Genomic DNA, 24,984 nt, shown 5'->3' with positions numbered 1-24,984 from the left:
ATCTAATGCAAATTGTTCAGTTTTGTTTGTCCGCAGCCATTGCTGGACATCCTTAGTTTCATTTGTGGGATGGCATGTGTACATGATTTTCCAAATGTTATGTGGTATTGAGTTAATGATTCGTGTGGTAGCAGAATATGTCTTACGACAATTATAAGGTTTGTTTATTTTACAAACAAAATGTTTTCAAATACTATGGATTTATGTTATATAAGCAGTCTATGTATCTTATAGGATTGAAAAATCAATTAGGCAATGGCAAAACCTGATCTTGACAAACTTCCTTTTTTTTTTTTTTTGTTATGAACTGGAAACAAAAAAACCATTTTATAACGTGGATGGGTATACGGGTTAGGAAGTGTCACAGAAATCCAAATTTTCAAGCTTAATAATACCCTTAAAAAGATGGTGTGCCTAATGAGCAAATTAGTGTGTAAATTAATTTGTTTCTTAAAAAATGTATCACTATCAAATAGCCAATACATGTTTTGGTATAGACTCACTGGACAGGGTCTCAATTCTTTTTCATGTGCTTGGCATCAACTAAGATATAACCATTGACAATTTGAGTCATGTCAGTTGATATATTCATTACTCCTGAATTAGCAAAAAAAAAAAAAATCCTTTTATAAATAAACGAAGAGTTTATATAGTTTAATCCGGACTGAAAACTTGAATAGAAATTAATTGTTTGATCTAAAATGAACCGAATTGAACAAAATATGGTCCAATTTTCAGTGCCAAACTTGTGAGATTGAAATTTTTGATTCATAAAAACAGATCAGATTTACTCCGGTTTTGTCTTGGATCAAAATAAAAAATAAAAAATTATTAACGAAAAAAAATATATATATATATATATATTTAAAAAAAAATGTTGACCGGATAACCTTAAAAATTGCCTCTCTTCTCCTTTTTTCAGCAGTCAGGAGTCTCTTCTTTCTTTCCTCAAGTGGCATCATCAGCCCAGCCTCTTCCTACTTCCTTTCTCTCCTCCAATGGCAGCAGCATCTTCCTTCACTCCTTCACTCCAACGCCAAGCACGCACGCAGCACGTGTGCTTCAAAAGGTATACAAATGTTATGGTGTATAATATCTGTATTTATGAGAATACTTATAATATATGTTATTGTTATTGCATGGTGTCAATGAATGTTTGGAGAAAATAAAATTATCATCTCTTCTGGCTGTTTGGGTATCCGTTTTCTTTTTTCTTTTTCTTATATATATATATATATATATAGAGAGAGAGAGAGAGAGAGAACTGTATAATTTGAATGTCTTTCTCTATCTCTCAGAACAAAAATAAATGTTACTGCCGTTAAATGTAGTTATTAAATATTATTATCAGGTTTACACATTTTAAAAATACATTATTTTTTATTTAATTTAAAAAAGAAAATTATTGTAATTGTTATATTATGTCCGTTAGAAGAAATTTAGAAAGATGAATTGGGTGCAACTAATAATTTTTATTCTCATTTTAGAAGTAGATGTAAAAAATTTCAAGAATGCAGATGAACTGGTAACTAAGAAAAGAACTCGCCAACCTTTTTCTCAACTCTTCTTCTTCTTCTTCTTTTGATGATGGAATCTTGGATCGCGATTGTTGATCACTGTTTCTAATATTATTGATTTGGAAACTTCTTTTAAGTTGTAACAAAGGATTAGCATTACTAGAATTATGTTATTGCTTCAGTTGTATGTATGTATGTATGTATACTAGCTTCACTAATACTTTGATTAAGCTTAGGTTGTCGTTTCATATATATATATATATATATGTTATTTTTCTTTTGTCTAAAAATAGCTTTGTCAACCATCAAATATTTTCATGAACACCTAATTTAAGCAGTAACGAACAGAAAAATAAAAAAGAAAAAAACCAAATTGTTAGATTTTATTATCTACATTAAGGATAATACAATTCAACAATGGCGAATTTCTGTCATGATGACAAATATTGATCAAAACCAGCCAGCCTAACTAAACCCAAGATAGAAAAAAGCAATGCCAGTTATGAAGACCAAATGAAGAAGCTAAGGGATGAATAGATAAACAAAGTCAATATATATATTTACGTGACCATATAAATATTTAACAGAAGGAGAAGAGAAGGTGATCTGCAAGCATGACAACATTACAGAGATCAAATGTTTCATTTCGGAGGCAGGGTTCATCTGGACGGATATGGGATGATCATTACATACTTGACCCGAAAACAGGCTTACCGATTCAGACACCCAAAAGAAATGGAGATCAAGATCAGCCAACATACGAAATTTTAACAGATCATACCGAGGAGAATCTTCATAGAGATGGGAGCAATGGTTCACTTAGCAAAAACTCTTCGAATCGGGAGCCTCCGGAAAATAAATCTGCAGGCTGCGGTTTTCCTTCGATTTTTAGGCGTTGTGTGTGCTCGCCTACACAATATTAGGCTCCATTTGGTACATGAAAATATTTTCTAGTTTTTCAAATTCTTATTTGTTTCTGCATGTCTTTATATATTCGTTGAATTATATATATAATAATTCTATGCAAGTATTTATGAAATAGTCAAAGCACAAATAAAATAGTTTTCTAGAAAATATTAAATATAATAATTTAAATTAAGTTTTCTAATTTTGTCATTCTTTTCACTTTTCTTCTTTGTGTTATTCACTTAACTTGTAAATTAAAAATCAATATAAATATAAAATTAGAAAATATTTTATATACCAAATGGAGCATAAGTTTTTGTCACCTCTGAACTTTTTCAGAATTGCTTGCTTTGTGGTTTAAGTATTTATTCCATATGTTGAATATCTCCTTGTTTCATCTTTTAAATTTATGTAAATAATTACCTCATGAATCATCAAATTCTTTGTAAGAATTATCCTTTAAAATTTTTTTTCCCTCTTGGTTTAATAATTCTTTCATGGGACAGCAATATTTGGTTTGTTTATTGTATGATTAACCACCTGCTACAAGAAAGCAATATTTTGTAATTGAAATAATAATACTCACAACTTCACTGTAAAACAAAAATATTTTTGATAATTGAGACTCAATAGAAAAAGACGACAATAGTTTCTCTCGGCTCAATTTTTTTTTTAAATAATTAATTTAAAATAGATTTACAAGACAAAATATGGTACAATTTAGAAGCACAAGACTCGACTAATTGCAAAGCTGAGTTTCCAGCAGCGCAAAATTAATTTCAATGAAACATTTGCATCAGTTGCACGCATGGAGATGATAAGAACAATTCTTACCTTAGTAGCCTAGTTCAAACTACCTGTATATCGATTGGATGTTAAATTATTATTTCTTAATAGAGAACTAGAAGAAGTTTACGTGAACAACTAGAAGGATGTGGTAAAAGGTCAAGAGGAAAAAGTTTTTCAACCCAACAAAGCATTGTATAGCTTAGAGCAACACCAGTTCCATAAAATAGTAAAATAGATTATTATTTCCTACATAATGGCTTTTAGAAAAGTCAAAGTTAGTAATTGTTTTACGTAAAGAAAGAATATAAAAAATATTTTTTTATTATTTGTCTACACGTGAATGATTTAATTTATACAGGAACAAATATGAAGATGATCGAAAATTTAAGAAAGCCATGATACACAAGTATGAGTTGACAAATTTAGGTTTTATAAAATATTTTCTTGAGATGTAAGTTTAACAAGCCATAGGAAGAACATGCATCTCTCAAGAAAAATTTCTTGAAATTTGGCTAAAGAGATTTTATATGAACAATTGCAAGCTAATATCAACTCCTTTGATGACAAATGAAGAACTACAATTGAATAATAATGCACGAGAGATGGATGCAAGATTATATTGAGTCCTAGTTGATTTATTAATTTACTTAGTACTCACTGGACTAAATATAATCTATATAGTCAATCTACTTTCAATATCCATGCAAGAGGCAAGTAAGATACACTATGCAGTTGTCAAAGGAATTCTAAGATCTCTACAAGGGACGAAGAGGGTTGGAATTTGTTATGTCAAAGAAAAAGAAAACAAGCTAGTTGGCTACACCAATAGTTATTGAGTAGACTTGATTATGAAAGAACATATTTACAATGGATCTAAAATAATTTTATGATCATCAAAAGAACATAAGACTATTTTTTTTAATCATAACGACATAATATATCATAAAAACAAATGTTAAACAAAATGAAGTTCACGGACTAAGCTATCTAAAACCAATATTTTTGTGTAAAAATGATAGATAAAAAGGGAAAAAAAATACTGGATTTGCGTAGGCGGTGTTCGGTGACGACGGAAGCGGGTGAACAGAGAGAGAAGCTGTTTGCAGGAGTGGCTAAATGACGAATGTGTATGTTTACCTGCAAAAAAATAAGGAAAAAGTGCAAGAAAATAGAGAAAAAATGCAAGCTTTTGGTGTTGTGTCGGCTGCAGCAAATAGGAGACCAGCTAGGGTTGCTCGAGGAAGAAGATGGGTTTAAATACCCATTTTATCCCCGAGCTAAGTTGAGCTTAAACACATCGAATCACTCTTTAGTAAAATAATGCGTTTGGTGTTTGGTGTGGGTCGGGTCAACTACTTTTTTCTTATTATTCTTCTTCATGCAAGCCCGATAACATCCCCCCTCAAGATAAAGAATAGATGTTTTCTGCTCCCATCTTGATCATATGCTCCTTGAAAAACTAACTACATAGAGCTTTAGTGAAAATATCTGCTAGTTGTTGCTTATTGCTACGTACTTTGTGACTATACTCTCTTCCTGTACTTTGTCTGTTACTAAATGACAATCTATCTCAATGTGTTTGGTTCTTTGATGAAACACATGATTTGCAGCGATATGTATGACAACTTTGTTATCACAATAGAGGTCTATTACTTCTAAATTATACACTTTAAGATCATCAAGTAAGTAACTTATCCAAGCTAGTTTACAACACACACTAGCCATGACTCTATATTTTATATCTGCTGAAAATCTAGAAACTGTTTATTGTTTCTTATATTTCCAAGATATCAATGAATTTCCTAGAAGAACACAATATCTTGTAACAGACTTTCTTGTGTCTAGGCATCCCACCTAGTCACTGTTAGTATAAGCATTTAGTTTTAGCTCATATATAATTGAGTAAAATAAACTTTAACCTGGTGTACCTTTAACATACCTTAGGACTTTGTTTGTAGCCCTTAAATGGCAGTCTCTAGGACTCTCCATGAACTGGCTTAAAACTTGAACAAAATAAGCTAGATTAGGTCTTGTCAATGTGAGGTACATCAACCTTCCAATCAACCTCTTGTACATCGTTGGATCTAGTATTGGCTCTCCTTCATCCTTCGAAAGTTTAATATTCTGGTCTAGAGGGAGAGATGAGGTTTTACTTCCTAAAACTCCTGCATCTTTCAAAATGTCTAAGACATTTCCTTTGGCACATATGAACCCCTCTCTTTGACCTAGCAACTTCAATACCAAAGAAATACTTTAAATTTCCTATATTCTTAATTTTAAATTTATTATCGAATGTTATCTTTAGTTCTTTAATAACATATTCATCATTACTTGCCACAATAATATCATCAACATATACAAGTAGTACGGTAAAACTCTCACCATTGGTCTTCACGAATAAACTATAGTCGGCCTTAGATTGCTTGAATCCTTATTGAGTAATAAACACAAAAAATTTGGCATACCACTGTCTAGATGCTTGTTAAGCCCATATAAACTTTTTTGGAGTCTATATACTTTCTCTTCTCTTCTTCTAGGATGTACAAGAGGAAGCTCCATATACATTTCCTCATTTAAATCTCTATGTAAAAAAGTGTTGTTGACATCTAATTGTTGAAGGTGTCATCCTCTAATTGTTGCTAGAGTCAATAATACTATTACGGAGACGATTTTGGCCACAGCTGAGAATGTCTTGTGATAGTCTAGACCTTCTTTTTGAGTGAAGCCTTTAGTAACAAGTCTAGCTTTGTGTTTTTCAATGGTCCCATCTACTTTGAATTTCATTTTATAGACCCACTTGCATCTTATTGCTCTCATTTCCAGTAAATCAACTACTTTCCAAGTCTTGTTTTCTTTAAGAGCTTGGAGTTCGTCTTCCATGACATTTCTTCAATTTGGGTCCTTGCTGACCTACTCATATGAACTTAGTTCATTATGGGATTTTACAACAAGTATGTACTTCTTATCTCTCCTCATAAGTCTACTGTATGCAACTTTGCTTAATAGGGGAACGACACCACCATTGCAAACTTGTGGATCAGACAGCTCTGCACAATCAATGTTTCCTTGAATCTGATCACATATATAGTTTTTTAAGTACTCTGGTGGCCTCCTTATCCTTATTGATTTTCTCTTTGGCATTTCATCGTCATTCATATGGTCGTCTCTTTTTTCTCCTTCCTCATCGATTATTTCTTGATTGTTGGATACCTCTTCTATCTGTGTGAGGTTTCTACCCTCCATATCTGGGCTATCTTGACCCAGCACTTGGTCCATAGTGTTATCTTATACAAAGGTGTTTGATTCTAGTTCGTTTATCAATATATTCCTAGACTCATGTATAGTATACATATCCTTTATACACTTATTTTCCTTGTAAAGCAATACTTTTTCATGAAATATTATATGTCTAAAAATAATAACCTCACCGATCTCTTCATCTAGCAATTTGTATCCCTTTGTATTAAAAGGATACCCTATGAACACACATCTTCTTGCTCTTGCATTAAATTTTTGTCTCCCACTCAATAAAGTATATGTGAAGGCTAAATACCCAAATACTTTTAGGTGACTATAATTTGGTTTCTTTCTATGTAGAACCTCAAAAGGTGTCTTCCCACCTAACATGGAGGAGGGTGTTCTGTTAATTAAATATGCAGTAGTAAGAATAAAATCGCTCCAATACTTGGTTTCCATTCCAGTTTGGAATTTTAACGCCCTTGCAGTATTAAGTATTTGCTGATGCTTTCTCTCAACTCCTCTATTCTGTTGTGGAGTTTGCACATAATTTTTTTTTATGCATGATTCCCTTCTCATCATAGAATCTCTTCATTTCAAATTTTCTTTTGTTATCAGTTCTAATCACTCTTACTTTTTTGTCAAATTAAGTCTCAAGAAAAGTACAAAAATATTGTAAATGTGAACCTGTTTTAGTCTTATTTTGTATCATATATACCAAAGTACATCTAGTAAAACCATCGACAATTGTTAAAAAATATCTAAACCCATCATAAGAAATTTCATTACAAGTTCCCCAAATATCACAATGTATTAAATCAAAACATTGTTATGCTTATTATTACTATCAGAAAATGAAAGTTTATGCATTTTTGCCAATGAGCATACATAACATAACTTAGAGTCTTTTTTTGCTTATATCAAAATTAAAACTAGTGTTGAATGAAGGATGTCCAAGTCTATAGTGTCACATATCAAAGTCTCTCTCCTCTTTATTGGAGCTTTGTAGTGTCATTCCTGCAAAGATTTGTTGACTTGCATTTTCTAAATCCTTGAGTTGTCTAAGTTGCTATAGTCCATCCTTAATCTCACCCATGCAAAGTGTCTTCCAGGTCAAAAGGTCTTGGATGACACAATGTTATTGTAAGAAAATTAGGCAACATCTAATATCCTGTATTAACCTTTTTGCAGTTATTAAATTAAATCTAAATGAAGGCACACATAACACATTGTTTAATAGAAGTTTACCACTTAATTTTATTACCCCTACATGAAATACATCTATACTTTCTCCATTCGGTTATATAACTTTAGATCTAACATTTGATGTTATCTCAGTATATAATTGTGGTGCGTGTACTATGTGATTTGAGGCCCCAATATCAATTATCTAAGTTTTGTGTGTGTTAATATTTCTATTTATTGTGCATACATTAAAACAAGAAAACATACTAGAGAATGCAGTGAGTTTCTGATCCTAAGTTTACTATAAAGTTGCTTGTACCACATTAACAATAGCTTGACTTTGTTGAATGAAAATCATAAGTTGGTAGAGTTGATCCTTTGTTAATAAATTGTGTTATTCTCCATTGAGTTCAGTTTGTGCATCAACAGAGGATACTTGATTGATGGTGGGTTCTCTAATCTTGTTTTGGGTCCTTTGTCCCTTTACTTGGTTATTAACTTTATTGCATACCTCAGTCGTATGTCCTGATAGATTGCAATTGGTGCATACAAGTCTATTTGGATTGGTCTTAAAACATCTTTCCAAAGAATGTCTAGTCTTCTTGCAATAGGTACAATAATATTTCTCTTTATTCAGACTAACAATTCTCTGTAGTTTATTGGCCTTTTTTATACTGAAAGCCATTGAAAATCTCTTGTTGGATAAGAGGCTTAATTGCCTTGTTCAAACTAGGAAAAGGCTTAATTGCCAAGATTTGAGACGTTAAATTGTTATATGACTCATTAAGTCCCATTAAAAATCTCATTGTGTGATCCCTCTCCTAGTACCCAATAATCAGTTTAAGTCCCCCCGTATGTGTAGATAGGAATGGTTTCATAATTTACAAGCTCATCAATAAGAAATTTGAGCTTTGAAAAGTAAGCTCGTATTGACTCGTAGTTTTATGTGAGTGCAAATACCGGCTACTTAACTTGATACACCCTAGTTGCATTTTGTTTAGCAGTTGATGTGTTGTTTGAGCATAAAATGTTTTAGTCTTAATATCAGGTAAAAGTGTATTCTGTATCCAAATAATCACCATATCATTGCACAGTTTTCAGTGTGTTCTCAATAGATCTGTTAGATCTGTAGGTTGTGTTAGGATTTCATCTATAAACCCTATTTTGTTTTGTATACTCAATGTCCATTATATGAAACTTGCCTATGTGTAATAGTTGTTGTCATTAAGCAGTTTCAGAACAAGGACCGCCATAGAATTCAGTGACTTATCAAGATAATAGAGGTTGTTGACATTTGAGGGGTCTAGTTTTGTTATGGCCAAATCCTTAAAGTTTGGGTTTGGGTTTGCAGTGGTCTGGTAGAGATTTTGACTCTCCATTCTTAATATGCTTTGATACCATGAAACAAAATGAATTTCATTAACTAAGCCATCGAAAATCAATGGTTTATGTAAAAATGATAGATTAAAAAGGAAGGAACATACCAGATTTGCGCAGGCGGTGTTCAGTAACAACGGAAGGCGCAGAAACGAGTGAACATATAGAGAAGTTGTTCATGGGAGTGGCTGAATGAAGAGTGTGTGTGTTTACTTGGAAAACAACAAGGAAAAAGTGTAAGAAAACAGAGAAAAAATGCAAGTTTTTAGTGTTGTGTCCACAACACTAGAGAGGAGAGCAGCTAGGGTTGCTCGGGGAAGAAGACAAGTTTAAATACTTGTTCTGTCCCCGAGCTCAGTTGAGCTCGAATGCACCGAATCACATTTTAGTGAAACGGTGAGTTTTGGTGTTTGGTATGGGTCAGTCAAACTACTTTCTTTTTCTTCATACAGGTCCAATAACATAATGCAACATGTGAAGCATTATGATTTAGAAGAATTAAGATTTACAATTGAAAAAAATGATCCAATAATTATTTAATGTGACAATATATCTACCTCAATGACCAAAAATCTAATCTTTCATAGAAGAACGAAGCACATTGAATTGCGATATCAATTTATTAGAAATCTTGTGTGGACAAAATTTAGTTATAACTCATGAGCACCAAAGAATAATTAACAGGTATTATTAAAGTAGTTTCAATAGAAAAATTTTAAGAATTATGAAAATGTGTTCAAATTATAAATTATGAGGAGATATTAAAAATAATTTTAACATTCTCTCTCTCCTCTAACTATTTTTGGTTCAACTAGCTCGTATAGAATTTTTGTAATTTATTTAAATTATAAATAATATATTATCATATTAAATATAAAATAAATTTAAATTTAAAATTTATAATAAGATAAAAATTAATTATACAGTAATTTTATCATATTCACTTTCTATCATTATATTTAAAACATTTAAATATATAACTATTATATATTATCAATTTAAATAGCTAGATAACTTTTATTAATATTATTACGTTAATTAGTTTCATTTTAATATATTTAAAATTTAAATAGATAATTACACATATGATTAAAAAACTTTTATTAATATTATTACATTAATTAGTTTCAGTTTAATATATTTAAACTTTATTTTTATATTTAAAATTTAAATAGATAATTACACATATCATTAAATAATTAAATGTAAAATAATTTTAAAAATAAAAAAGTGAGATACGTTAACTCTTAGATTTTACTTTGCATTCATATACATATCTATACGCGGCTGGGTGCGATTCTAACCTGAGGTCACCTAATTTCTTGACTGAACACTGAACGGTTACCTTGTCCTCTACTTTCAAATTCCAAACAAATTGCCTTCTCTTTTCAACTTTTACTATTCCGGAGACCTAGCTTGAATAATGGCGGTATCATCATCATCATCGTCACTGCCAGTTCTCTCTCCATTGCACTTTAACATCAACAAGAACCTCGCTGCTACATATTCTTGTTCTAGCATTCCTCTCTTCAGTGTCTCCACCAAACCACACAATCGCTCTTCTGTCGTTGTCGTTTCCTCCTGCAGTTAGTCTTCAACGTTATCCGCAAAGTTTCTATTTCACTTCTCTGTTACTCCACCTTTTATTTATATAATTATGTATTTCGTTGTCTTCTGCCATCCTAATCAGGTGGTGGTTTGACGAGCAAGGACAAAAAATTGTTGGTCGAGCGATACGGTTTCGATCCTAATGAGTTCTTATCCGAAACTAAGGTTTCTCTATCACTCTGATTTTGATGGCTTTCCACGAAAATGAGAAACCAAAAAGAAAAGGAATTGCAAATTTCTTAGTTTTCTTGTTGTTTGCTTTTAGAGTTAAGCAACCTTATAGCAGCCAGGGCTGCCTTTCTTTTCTTTTTATTATTTGTCGCTCTTCCTATTTATTTTGCTGAGTATCTTTTTTAATCGATTTCTTAGACAAGGAGAAGAGGGGAAGACCAAAAGACGCGAAGAGGAAAGCAAACCGCAGAGGAGGAATCTAAGCCACCACGAACCACTCACAAGTTGCTTCAGGTTTGGATTTGCTTCAATTTTGTTTTGTTTAGTGGAAATAGAGGAAAGAGTTAATATTAAAATGAATTATAGTAGGCCCTTTTTTCTGAAAGAAAAAATGAATTATGATAGCCCATTTTGAAACAAATGAAACTTTTTTGTGGAATTCAGTTTGGAAAGTCATAAAAAAATGAGTTCATAGAAGAGAAATTGAAGAATTGAGATATTACATTTTAAATTACACCGAATTTAATAAGTTTGAAATGTTTTATCTTGAATCTAGTTGAAATTATCTAATAACTCAATTTTTATCATTATCTAAGAAAGACCCACTGCTTGTGATTAAAATAGATGTGTATTTTTAAATAAATTCCATAAATAAAGTTCATTTGTTGCAAGCATCGCCTTACAAGTAGAAGAATTGTATTGGATTGATGTTGGTATAGTGTGATCCACACACATGGAAATTCATTGCTGGAATTTCTTTATTAGTCGCTCAAATGCCAAGGATTTTTTTGGGTTTTTTTGTTTGCTGGATATAAGTAGCTTTAAGTATGTCCAGTAATATAAAGAACAGGATGCTCATTATGCTTAAATAAATGTTTTTTCTTTTACATGTTCAGTTACTTATCTTTACCATTTATTTATTTAAAAGAATAAAGGAATACTTATTTATTAAAATAAGCGTCTTTAGGCATACATGTAGGTGTTTGTTTTTCTTAAGTAGCAACTAGGTGAGCACATGCCACTTTATGCAAATTTATTCCAGAAATATAAACACCCTCAAATATAGCAAACTCAGTGAAGGATGTGATAACGTGTTTACTGGAATATTTGGATGATGCTTTTAGGGTCCCTGCTGATAGATCTCTTTATGAGAATATTTGCAAGTTGGTTATTGCGGGTAGTTCCTGAATCGGACTAATGACATATACAATACTTGAATGCTTGATGTAGAGATTACATAGTTGGTTCTCATCCCTGCTGATAGATCTCTTTATGAGAATATTTGCAAGTTGGTTATTGCGGGTAGTTCCTGAATTGGACTAATGACATATACAATACTTGAATTATCGATGTAAATATTACATAGTTGGTTCTCATCCTTCAGAGATTACGAATATAATAGGAGCATCTGTCGACAAAAAGATCACCCGAATATGATCATCTCATGGCTATTGAGAACGAATCAAATTAGATGGTTTTATTTGTCAATCTTCCTGACTTGTCATATAGAATGAAGGTCGAAAAGATTGAGAAAAATCTGTCATTCACAACCACTGGTAAAAGATTCATCGAAAAGTTAAGGATTAGTAATCTGTTTCAAAAATTGAGCGGATTCAATCTTATACATATGTGAAGAAGGTAATAAAAAAAGAAAAAAAGATCAGTTCTTCTTTATTTTTATCACTTAGGAGCTGTGCGAGATGAAAGACTCATACACGGTTTTGAATGAGAGAGAAGTGAGATCGTTAAAATATATAATACATTGTTTCACAGGGGACCATCCTTCTAGTTGGACTCAATGGATATCTTGGGCTGAATTTGCCTACAATACAGGCTTTCATTCTGCATTGAAGACTACACTCTTCGAGGTAGTCTATGGGCGACCAGCTCCCTGCTTTAGCTCTTGCTATCATGGGTTATCTAGATTGAAAGTTGTGGATTGTGAATTGCAGACTCGTAATCAACTGTTACGGGGGTTGAGGCACAGGTTGTTGCAAGCTCAACAATGCATAAAACAGTTTTATAATGCTCATCATTGAGAGGTCACCTTTAATGTCGATTGTTTTTATATTTCATCTTTTCGAAAATGTAGATATCGATGAAGCCTCATCATAATTGGAGTTTTGTCTAGCAACAAAGTAATATGATGATCACATGCATAGGAAGGTGGTAATGCTATGGGTTTCTAAAAAGCTTATCAAATTCCAAAAATAACTGTTAAAATGCTACATTCCGATCATGTGGTAATAAAATAGAAGAAAGTACTCTTGTATTATATTTTCTTTTTTAAATAAAAAGTGTGAGAAGTATATTGCTATAGGCACCGAGGGAGTGTCGCTTATATACAAAAATTTATAAGTAAACTAAAATATCAAAAAGGATCGCTATATTCTCCATAAAATAAAGAGAATGGCACCGTAACAAAAAATTAAGAGTTTGGAACCATATATTATTAAGGATATCAAAATCATCAACATCCTCAATCCCATCAAAAACCCTCTTATTTCTCTCCTTATGCACCATCTGAAATATAGTTAACGAAATAATCTCCACTTGTTTCTTACGACGACTAGTACTCCTCCAGGCCCAAAATTTGTCCATCACCGACATCACCATGACCCAGTTGATTTGAAGCAGCCCATAAACCATAATCCATAAGTTATAAACCATAGGACACTACAGCAAAAGAAGATTACGAGGTTCCTCTGTCTTCTTACAAAGATAACAAGTATTGACCAAAGTCTTTTCCATTTTCCTCATATTACCAATAGTCAGACAGCATTCTTAACTAGCCTCCCAATCAAAAAAATGAAATTGGGGGGGTGGGGGGGGGGGGACTCTGGTCTTCCACAACTACATGAAAAGGAAAATACTTCCATTTTTTTCATATTTAAATAGTTTCTTGTAAAAAAAAATTTAACTATGAAGGACCCATTCATTATAAGGCACCACTGTGGAATGTCATTACTACCATCTAGCGTGGTAAGATAGAATACGCAATCCTCCTTGTACTCTCTAATCTCCCAGTTGTTGAGATTTCTTAATACTAGCACTTGCCACTCTTTCACTCCACCTCGATTCTCGACTAAAAAGTCACAAATTTTGATATCTTTCTGCTGAACAATTGCATAGATCTAAAGAAATTGAACTCTAAGGGTGCCTCCTTCCACCTATTAATCTTCCGATAATCTGATGTGTTCCTGTACCATTCTACCTGATATTCTCTTGAAAATTCTCGCACTCTAGGCCAATATTCTTCCATAAACTCTTCCCATGAGGTCTTCAACTCAATTTTGTAAACACCCATTGTCATCCATACCATATTTAGCTGATATAGTTCTTCTCATAATGCATCTTCCTCCATAATGAATCTTCATAACCACTATCCCTGCAAAGTCTCATTCATCTCCACCAAAGAATGCATAACCAAACCACCAAATGATACCCCATGCTATCATCCGTGTCCCCAAAGGAATCTGCTCTAGATGACTTTCAATTTCTTAGCCACATCTCTCGGAATGGTCATCAAGGATATGTAGTAAATAGATAGATTGCTCAATGTGCTCTTTTTGAGTGTAAGTCTATCTCCTTTAGATGAAAGAGTTTTCTTCAATTCTAACAACTTCTCATATTTGTTTACCACCGGTTACCCTCTTTGGATTTAGTGCCAAGAGGTAATCTCAAATATGTGATAGGTAAGTTAACAAGTCTACACCCCAAAGCCCTCGCTAGTCCCTCCGGATCCCCTTCCGATCCTAGTCTCACCATTTTTTACTTGGCAAGATTGATGCTGAGCCTTGAAAGTGCTTGGAAACCCATCAAGATTCATCTAATATTCAACAAAGCTCTCCTCTCAGGTTCATAGAAAAGCACAGCATTATCAGCGAAAAACAAGTGAGTTATCTCTGCAGCTAGAAACAGTCTGGTATTATATATTTCAATGCCCATTTAAAATTACTTTCTAACCATTTATTATGAAGTCCATGGTTATTGTCTGAAAATCCCATGTAATAGGACCTAAAATACACAGCCAATTAACTCCTAAACAAACTTGAAAGTCATTTAGTAAAATCAAAATAAAATCAGGAAGAAGAGTAGCATCACCCATTTCCAAGGATTGTCCTCGAAAGCGTCCTGAAGATTGTATCTTTTCATCATTAGCCATCAAAATATTAAATTTGCAAATTGGACATTAAGGTTCTTTTATTTTGAGGGTAACCCATAATCAAGAAAACCATGTTTATTGTCGGAATCAATTAACATCGCAATGAGTTTACCTTCTGTTATGAACGCATTTATAGGGCATAAATATGGAAGACAAGATAATGACTAAATAGGAGGTGAAGTTCAATTAAATATGGAATCTTAATTAGTATTAAATTTTTAAATAATTGAAATTCTAATTAGTATTATATTAATAAATAATATACAATTTTCTATTAGTATTGGATTCTTAAATTAGATTTATATTTTAGTAGAATATTTCTAATTAAATTTAGATTTCTAATTATATTTAGATTTCTAGTTATGTTAAGATTTCTAAATAAGAATTATAATCTTTATATAAAGAGTTATGTTTGTTATTAATAAAAATAAGTTAGAATATTATTTTAAACTATAAGATTGGAGATCTTTTTAACGAGATCCAAGTAACAACTTCTTTTAATGAGTTGTGCAATAAGAATAAGAGTGTTAACCTTTTGTTAGAAGACGACTTTGTTGTTAACTACCCAGTGACAAGATCTCGATCTTGCAATCATAATAAATTGGTCTCAGAGCAAAAAACCATGAGCAAACAAGGATTGCGTGAGGAATTGAAAATTTTGATTGCTGAATCAGAGGTCCGAATGGATGCTAAGCTGCGGCAACTATCTCAGTAGATGGAGACTCTTCTTTAGATAGCCACCCAGTCACGTCATAGAGATTTAGAGGGCGGAACAGAGGTCGGGGATGACAACACAATCCAATCGGGTCATAGTGACAACCAGCCGAAATTGCACACTACAAACACAAAGCTGAATCCCACTTTACACCCAGCTGGACTTTCACACTCACGACAGGACAGAAGATCCTTTAATATGGCTTCGTCAATGCGAGCAATTTTTTGCTAATCAGCGGACCGCCGCCTCCGATGAGATTAGTTTAGCAGTTTTTCACATGGTAAGAGAAGCCCAACTTTAGTACTATAAGCTATAGCAGGAAGAGCCGGACATGGCATGGGAAACATTCATGGAGTATTACACCCTACGTTTTGGACCGCCCTTGCAAAACAACCCATTAGGTGAATTGATCAACCTTAAGCAAACGGACTCGGTTGAAGAATGTCAACGACAATTTTAGAGGTTGTTAGCACAAGCCTCTACAATACATCGTGATTAACAAGTCAATGTTTTCACAATTGGATTGATCGATTCTCTCTGTTTAGAGGTTGAGATGCAATCACCCACCACTCTTATGCACACAATGAGCATGATCAGAATTTTTGAAAGGAAATAGCAATTGTATGTTATGACCGAACATAATTATAGTGATCTTTCTCAGTTATTGATCAAGTGTAACAATTCAGTTTAGAAAACACTGGTTTCACAGGGTAACAATGTTACGACACAATCTGATAACACTTCCTCTCCAATTATAAAGAAAAAAACAAGGGTAGAGATGGTAGAAATGAGGCTGAAGGGGTTGTGCTATAATTGCGACGAGCCGTTTGTTTCGAATTGCCAATGTAAAAAAGTTATTCTGGCTTGAAATTGAATGCGACACTGGACAATAAGAAAAGATTAACGAATCAGTTCTTATCACATTTCAAACTTGAGGACAAGTTTGGTGACCGGAAGGAAAGTAATGTTATGGACGCATTTGTATGGCATAAATTTGGAAGATAAGATAATGACTAAATAGGAGGGTGAAGTTCAATTAAATAAGAAATCCTAATTAATATTAGATTTCTAAATAGTTGGAATTCTAATTAGTATTAGATTTCTAAATAATATGTAATTTTCTATTAATGTTGGATTTTTAAATAGTATAAGATTTCCAATATTTTGATAGAATATTTCTAATTATATTTAAATTCATAATTAAATTAAAATTTTTAAATAAAAATTATAACTTTTATGTAAAGTGGTATGTTTGTTATTAATAAAAATAAGTTATAATGTTATTTTAAGCTTCTCTAACGAGATACAAGATAGCAACTCCTTTTGATGAGTTGTAATCTATTTTCATAAAATAAATCGCTTTCGCAATAAGAACAAGAGTGTTAACCCTTTATTAGAAAACGATTTTGTCGTTCACCGCACAATAACAAGATCCCAATCCTAGAATCATAACACCTTCCAAGATACCATGAACCTTCATCATACGCGCAGGTTGAGAAGCCAACATCACATGCAAGGAAATTTCTGCCTCTGCCATATTTTCTTGTGCTGCCAGCCAGTGCTATCTTTTCAGATTTTGGTTCCTCTTGTGAACTGCAGCCTTCCACTTCTGGCTAGGACAATCATAGTGGTGGCCTGTTACAAGTTTGTCATCACAAACTAAAACATAAGCCTTGGGCTTGTTGACTATCAATTTCTTTAATGTACAGTCTCTTCACTAAAAGGGTGTGCTGTTCTGGAGGTTGACCAGAAGTCACAGGGACAGGCTACTGGTGCAGTGCCCATTGGAAAACAGATGTATCAGAGAATTCGTGCCGCGAGGTTGCCTCTAATGGGTCTGTTTGGCATTCATATTTCCTGGCCAGACTCATGACGTTTGTTAAATCAGTGGGATCTTGCAACTCCACTTCGCTACCTGCTAAAAAAAGTTTCTATTTCCTGCTCCAAATTAAGAGTATTCACCTGTGCGGAAAGTAGCTAAAACTGTATTGATTTCTGCCATGGTTCTTTTTTTTCTAAATAAGATTTCTGCCATGGTTCTTGTTTGCCATAATTTGTTTAATTCTCTCTCAATTTGTTGCTTGCCACCAACGATCCAAATCGAAGGTGACATTAATGTTTTAAGATCTGTCCATGAGAAAAAAAGAGGAAATTGTGATCCAACTTCAAAAAGCACATTGTGCTTCAGATTCTAAATGGAAGGAAGTTAGTGAGACTCTCCTCTTTGGCAGTTAACTGATATTGGAAAAAATGCTCACATCTACCTGGAAACGACAAGGTCGCAAGAAGCATCGAACTTGGGAAAATCCATTTTCATAGAACGTGGCAGGAAAGGGCGCTCACACTCTGCACCAGGTTGTGGGTGCATGCATGGCACAGCATCATATGGAGTGTGCTGAGGTGAGTGTTCCTGCATCGTTTAGATTGTGAATTGGGTTTGATTAGCCTGCGAGTGTGGGCGTCATACATCACATGTCTGAAGGCGACCAACTTGACTGCTTCCTTTGTCAGTCTTCCTCTGGACAGAACAAGTGGATAACTCCTTCAATCGGCCTGCTAAAATTTCAAACTTTAATTTGTCCTATTCCCAGTCTTCGTGGATTGTGTCAAAAAATTCTCAAGTATAGATTCTAATTCATTCATAAGAATTGACTCATACCAATTTGTTAGGGTCCATACTAACAGATCTGGTTATGGGACACTGAACATAGAAATCAGCAGGAAGAGAAGAATTATTTTTAGATTTTCTGCCTTTACCAGGGAAGACTATGGAATTAACTGAAAGTGTTAGTTTAAGTAGCTTCAGTTTTACAATGCAGACTTTTGCGTGTTTTAACCAGGGATTATGCTTTACAATGATACTGTAATGGTTTAAGTATAAACCAAGGGCGTTGACTATAAGAAGAAACCAGAAAAATTTTACCTTCATGTAGGGAGTGAGGTTACTCTAGCGAGGATTAGGAAACCTCTTTAATGTTTTATTAGACTTGTAAATTTTTTTGCATTGCACCCCCTTGGTGCTTCTTGAGTATATATGCTTTTTCCTTTCAGAAAAAAGATGTAGGGAGTGAGGTACAAATCCAACACTGCTAATGGGCTACGATATCTTTTCACTTCCTTTCAGTCTTTGGAGACTGCTAGTGCTTCACTGGTCACGTTCTCTTTGCTAAAAGATACTCTCAGAAGCGAACATGTTGGCTTAATTTGGCCATTTTAGTTGGTCAAAATGAGATCCTTCAGTGGTTTATCTTAATCGTAAATTAGGATTAAGGAATGTGTTTACCATTTTAGGTTCTTGGAGGAAAAGCAAAAAGAAAGAAGTTGCTTTCACCAAAGGGAATGGATGTGCGACCAATGATGGAAGTTGTAAAAGGGGCTGCCTTTGACATATTGCAGGTAGCAATTGTATCTTGAAGATGTCCCTACTCTAGTCTTTCATGTGTGTATAGACTATATCTGGCACTTCCATCTTTATTTCTCCAGGGACAGGTTGTCAAACAGGTAAGTTTTTTTAGAATGATCTTTTCCAGAATTCTTTAGGTAGCTGGTGGCTGTCCTGCATCTTTGCGGCCTGGTCGGTGGTTGGACTTGTACAGCGGTACTGGATCTGTTGGTATTGAAGCAATCAGCCGTGGATGTTCTAAGGTACCACTTTCTATGCATTAAATTTCCCTTGATATTGTGAACTAACTACTAAGACATTTAACACCTCTTGATATTTCCTCCGTTGGCTGGTAACTGATTTCTTAATTTTTACGGGATGAGCAGGCCTTTTGGTAGGATGTCAAAAAAGTCTTGAGATAGGAGACTCAGAATATGGAATATGATTTTTGTTCTTGTATAAAATTATTGTTGCTTTCGGTTGTTTTTTTTCCCTTAGCTCATTGAATTTTCATTCTCTGTTGACATTTGAATTAACAGGTGCACTTTGTGGAGATGGATCCTTGGGTAGTCTCAAATGTTCTGCAACCAAACTTGGAATGTACTGGGTTTCTTGATGTTTCAGTTATACACACTGTTCGGGTTGAAAACTTCTTGGAAGAGGCAGGTCATTTTATAGGTGTGTGCTTCTTGGAAAACAAAAAAACTTAGTGATGGACATAACTGCAAAACACAAGTAAATCCAGAATTTATCTCAAACAAGTAAATCCAGAATTGCTTGTTTATTGTAAAATAATCTTATCATGACATATTTCTTCCTCTTCAAAACAAACCTAAAATTTGGGTTTTGATAGGTAAAGATGGACCATTTGATTACATCAGTGTTACACCTCCATACACAGAAGTTAACTATGAGGTACTAATGTGTCAGATTTCTAAGTCGGCAGTGGTTGGAGAAGATACTTTTATAGTGAGTAACGGTTTGCTGTCATTTGTTTTAGTTTCAGATGCACATGGTTTATTTAGCCACATGTTCATAATGTTTTGAACTTCCACGTTGTAGGTAGTGGAGTATCCCTTAAGAACTGACATGCTTGATTCATGTGGATGCCTCGTAAAGGTATTTCTCATAACCCGATGTTTTTTCTTTAATATTTATGAATAAAAGAAAATTAATATATGCTCCACATAATGCTCTGGAGTTTTAGGAACAGACATTAATTTCAAATTACAGACCTGATTGATTGGCTTGTTGCTCAGTTACAAGTTTGGAAATTTAGAAGCTGAAGTAGTTTAGTGCATGCAGATTGATTTCCTAATTGAATTGTGACCTTATTGCATGTTCTTTTCAAATGGAACAGAACTATATGCTATGTGTATATATACATAACTGATTAATAGCCAGCCAAAAAATTGTTTATTTGTCTGAATCAATGTCTGCCTTTTAAGTTTTGTTAACTGGTATTATGAAAATACAGATAACTGATCGAAGGTTTGGTCGGACGCATCTAGCAATTTATGGACCCAAATGGGCCCAAAAGAGGAGAAAGTAAAAATATTCATTTCAAACTATAGGGGTAAATTTTAGCCACGAAAGTCTACAGGTGAAGGGTGAGTTGAAACATGAGCTCTTGCTGGATATCATACTGTTGATGCTGTATTACTCCTGAAAAATCTAATTGTAATAAGATCAATTCTAATTGATTGCTCTGGTAAGGTTGCATCATCTTGGAGTACGGCATACTGATGTTACTTTCATATAATGTTGATATGTTATAAATTTTTTTGTATATTCTTTTCATCTTCCTAGGACAAAAATGGTGTTTCGTAATGCAGATCCTTATTTGTCTGTATTTTTGTATGTTTTTTATGCTTAATGCATTAAAGATTGGTCAAAACAGACTGTGCTTTGTTTTTGTAACCTAGGTTCCTCATTAAATAAGTTGAATTACATTGTCATAACGCTCAGTGTTTGTAAATCATCTCTGATAATACCCTCGGCTTTTCCCATTAATTGAAGATTTCACAGAGTACAGTCTGTGCCTGTACTTTTATTTTTCTCGCTCTGAAAGAATATTCATTAATTAAAACCTTGCTTAAAGCAACTTGTACATAAGTTCCTGTTTAAGTTTGTTGTGCATTGTTCAGAAATTGGAAATTCTAGAATCTTCGATTTAGATCCTGGATACTCAGCAGACTGAGTAAAAACCTATGCACTGTACAGTTTAAGCTGAGCAGCAGGATAAAGCAAGTGCAGCTGCACCTAGAATTTGTTGGTTTCTGTTGCATAAAATCAAAATTGCACCCTTGAGAGGGCACTATATGTCACTGACAAAACATGCCCTGCTGACCCCGTACCACGGACATGATGTTTTAAAAAGTACAGTCTAATGAGGATTGCAATCTTCAAGGTTCCAACTACGAGACCCTCACCTCTTTTTGTTGTTAAACATAATATTGATTATCAAAACTAATTGAGATAATTATTTAGATTTTGATTTTACTGAAATTATCTTTTAGCAGACATCAAGATATGGTCCCTCGATCTTAAACGAGGACTAAGATTTTTCTCAATGGCCAAAAGCAGAATATATATATATATATTACATGAAAAAGTCAGTCTCAGTGTTTTCTTTTTGAAAGGTTGTCCCTGACTACTGCAGGTTTGGCTGGGGATTCAACTTATTGAAATTATTTGTGAACTAAGAGTAGGAGTTTTTCCTCCCATATTATAAATGTGAAATACTTACTTGTTTACATAGGTGATGAGTCAATTTTTTGTTCTTTCAACTTTAGAGATTTGAGAAAACTTCTTAGGTGCTGTTGGTATAAATTTCTTTGCACCCATATTATTTCGAAGGCATGGCTATGTTTACAGTTAATCTATCATTGACATATACTGAGATTCATTGCTTTTTTCATCCCTCCATTTTCTCTCTCCTTAATACAGATATATACAGTTAGCTAATCTTGATAGCATGTGGGAACATATTGGCAAATTTGTACTCCTTACCTAGTTAAATGTTACACAGAAATAAACTGGTGATGATAGAGTGCGGATCTTCCATCGACCTTACATTTAACGTGATTGAAAGAGTTAATTCACAAGTACCACTGAGCTTAAATACCTTCCTGTATTGAAAATCCTTAATTTGATCATAAAATCATATTTAATTTTGAAAATGGTGTTTATGTAATCCCATTCCTTAGGGCTTCAGTGATGACCAGACTTTTTCAAAATCAATGGTTCAAATTTATTTAGGTATATTAAGAGATGTAAGCAATTGAGATAAACATACTGCAAGACATGTTTGCTTGAGTATTTAATTATGCAGTTTGACCTTAAATAATATGTCTATCCAGTGACTATGGCGCAGCATCCCCATTGTTGATATGCCACCCATGGGAATAGTGTCCCTCTCTTTTGAGTTTAATTGGTGATTGATTAACAGGATAACTATGATAAGTTAACTCATCTCCAGCTATTGCTCTTAGGACTGCCGATGCTGGCTTGGGCAGTATTGACTGCCAATGTCATAGATTATAGCAAGTCTTGTGGCTATTCTTAGAGTTAATACTTGCTGTTTCACGTCTGTAACTTAATGGAGATGAACAAAGTGAAAGGGTGAAACTTTAGCAGCTTGTTCCTATGTTCTGTAGACACCAGCAAAGTCGGGGACCATAAAGTTCTTTTCTTTTCTGTTTCTGTAATGCCATGTTAAACAAAAATTTGACCATGTGAATATTCTTCTTCCTCTAAAAGTTCTTCAAGATTTATGCATATGGCTATAATTTCTTCTATTATGTGTTTGCTTGTTCCTTTTAGGGGAGAAACAAATATGGAACAATTGTCTACAGATATTGAATCTACATGCATAATACATGTAGATATTTAGATATATATGCATGTGCGTATATGTATTTGTTTTAGGAAAAAATAATTTAGTTGGGTTGATGCTTTTTTTTAATATGTTGTCCATTTATGATGTATAAGTAGGACCTTTGGGATGCAAATTCTAGAACTAGAAACAATTTGAAGAAGTGGTTTCTAGTTCCAGTATCTGTCGGAACTTTTTCCCCGCACTTGATGCGGTTCCTAAAACCTATTAGGAAATTTTGCTGTATCCAAGGTCCTCCTGGACAGTTCCCAATATTGTTGTACTCCTGTCGTGATAGGTATGCTAGCCTGTATTATGTGCCAATCTTTTGCATTATGGTTGATGGGGACAGAAGAAGTGGCAGGCACGGATGAAGGAGATTTGGAACTTGGCCAATGCCCTAATCTGTTTCTTGTTTCTTTACTCTTTAAACTTCCCTTCTTTTAGTGGGTCACTGATGGAGTTTTCTCTCTGCTTGAGACAAACAGTTGTTTTGAGACACACACTACACATGCCCAAACTCATGCCTTCAGATTAGATGGGTGGTTTCCTTATCTGTTCTTTTCTGATTTTGTGTACGTGAAGTTCTATAGTGATTTAAACTAATGGTTAAGAAGATCTCTTATGCTGCAAACAGGAACCTTCTTAATACTTATTTGCTATAATGGGCACAATTTCCTATGCCTTTTAGCAGCCTAGAATAAATTAGAAGAGATAGTGAGGTCCCCTGTGGTTGCTGCATGAAAATCCACGCATCAAGAAAGGTAACCCAAATGGGCCCATGTGGCAAATAAAGCAACAAGGGTGATAAACTTTTCTGTTTTATTGGCCATGCTTCTCTCTTTCTTTCTCATACAATAGTCTTGCTCTGTATGTTCCATCTTTAAATAGGATATACTGAACCTTACCCGCCAAGTTAATAGAGTAACATAAATACTTCTCTTGCATTGCTTTCTTTCCGTTCTCCTCTTGTTAATTCACATCCAGGAGCAATCCATTCATACTGCCGCCACCAGCATGGTTGTTTTGCATTCTCTGTTGTTTTCGAGTTGCCAGCAAATCATCTTCAATGAGAACTTGTAGGATAGAGAAGGGAGATATTCAAAGATATGGGGGGTGGTGGTAAGGTTTTGAGGGCTTTATTTGGAACTGTTGTAGTCTTGGGTGTTATTTGGTTTTTCGTTGTTGGCGTCCTAGCAAATCATGCAACCAAAACCACGAAAGTAGTAACATTAACCTCGTCCAGAAGTTTCTACCGTTTGAAGTTTATTGGTGAGGAGAAGCATCATTTTCATCAGTACCTGAATCTCAATTACGTTAGCAAGAGAAGAGTACCCAATGGACCAGATCCCATCCACAACAGGTAAATATGTATTTTCCTCTTTGTGCTTTCTTTTTGATGGATATGGTTTGCCCTTGGTTGATACTTGCATATTTTCCCTGGTGTCGTCGTCTCTGTGAGTGTCTAGTGATTGATCACTGATTAAATTTTTTACTCGTATAAGCAACCAATTTGAGAAGCAAAAATGATTGCTACGTCATTGCCTAATTTCTTATTATCATAAAGCTATATGTTGTAGTTTCCATCTTAAAAAGCTGGCATAATCATTTCTGTATTCTGTTTAAGTGGCATGATCTTTTTCTTTTTGAGGGTCCTTGAGTATTTACTTTATATTATATATCTTATAAACTCTAATTTAAAATGCATGGAAGCTGATGACCATGTCACTCTTTACAAAAGCTTCTTTAATATCAATCTTTCTCTTATTTTCATGTGCTAAAAATAAAGACCTTGGGTGGAGAACCATGGTACTTTATGTATTTGGAAAAACAATATGGAGATTGATTCTTCATTCGAAATTCGTCTATTTAATTACTTGATTTAGTAATTACTTTATGTATTTACTTCCTCGGATGTTAATGTTTAATATTGCTACCTATATTTTAGTACTATTTTCTTTTTTCCCACTAGGGAGTAATGGTGGTCTAGGATTATCATGCACTGATGATGAATTTTTTATTGTGCATGTTCAGGAGAGCATCAAAGTCTAGACA

At 33.8% G+C, this 24,984-nt stretch overlaps 1 protein-coding gene across 3 annotated transcripts; it reads left to right on the top strand.

Annotated features, from left to right (window-relative positions):
* The first annotated feature begins 10,306 nt into the window (after positions 1-10,306).
* Positions 10,307-21,013, top strand: LOC110820100 (methyltransferase). Of its 3 annotated transcripts, none has more exons than XM_088217713.1 (9): positions 10,307-10,597; positions 10,702-10,784; positions 10,989-11,084; positions 18,962-19,066; positions 19,211-19,315; positions 19,592-19,730; positions 19,912-20,021; positions 20,115-20,171; positions 20,530-21,013. In XM_088217713.1, exons 1-9 carry the CDS (start codon positions 10,435-10,437, stop codon positions 20,602-20,604), a joined length of 933 nt encoding a protein of 310 aa, XP_088073839.1. In that variant the 5' UTR covers positions 10,307-10,434; the 3' UTR covers positions 20,605-21,013. The 3 variants fall into 3 exon arrangements, with proteins under 3 accessions (XP_088073839.1, XP_088073832.1, XP_088073846.1); XM_088217706.1 differs by having other exon boundaries at positions 10,308-10,597; positions 19,906-20,021; positions 20,530-20,949; XM_088217720.1 differs by lacking the exon at positions 18,962-19,066 and having other exon boundaries at positions 10,308-10,597; positions 19,906-20,021; positions 20,530-20,949.
* The last annotated feature ends 3,971 nt before the right edge of the window (positions 21,014-24,984 follow it).

This window comes from Carica papaya, chromosome 1, assembly GCF_054855325.1.
Source record: "Carica papaya isolate Zhongbai chromosome 1, ASM5485532v1, whole genome shotgun sequence".
Lineage (NCBI taxonomy): Eukaryota > Viridiplantae > Streptophyta > Magnoliopsida > Brassicales > Caricaceae > Carica > Carica papaya.
This window is presented reverse-complemented; position numbering and strand designations above follow the sequence as displayed.

Excerpts from the sequence above, each read along its gene's own strand:
- LOC110820100 (XM_088217706.1), top strand. The coding sequence starts at position 10,435 with ATGGCGGTATCATCATCATCATCGTCACTGCCAGTTCTCTCTCCATTG. Across the intron at positions 19,316-19,591 it reads TCAGCCGTGGATGTTCTAAG|GTGCACTTTGTGGAGATGGA; the intron begins GTACCACTTTCT and ends TTGAATTAACAG. Across the intron at positions 20,172-20,529 it reads CATGTGGATGCCTCGTAAAG|ATAACTGATCGAAGGTTTGG; the intron begins GTATTTCTCATA and ends ATGAAAATACAG.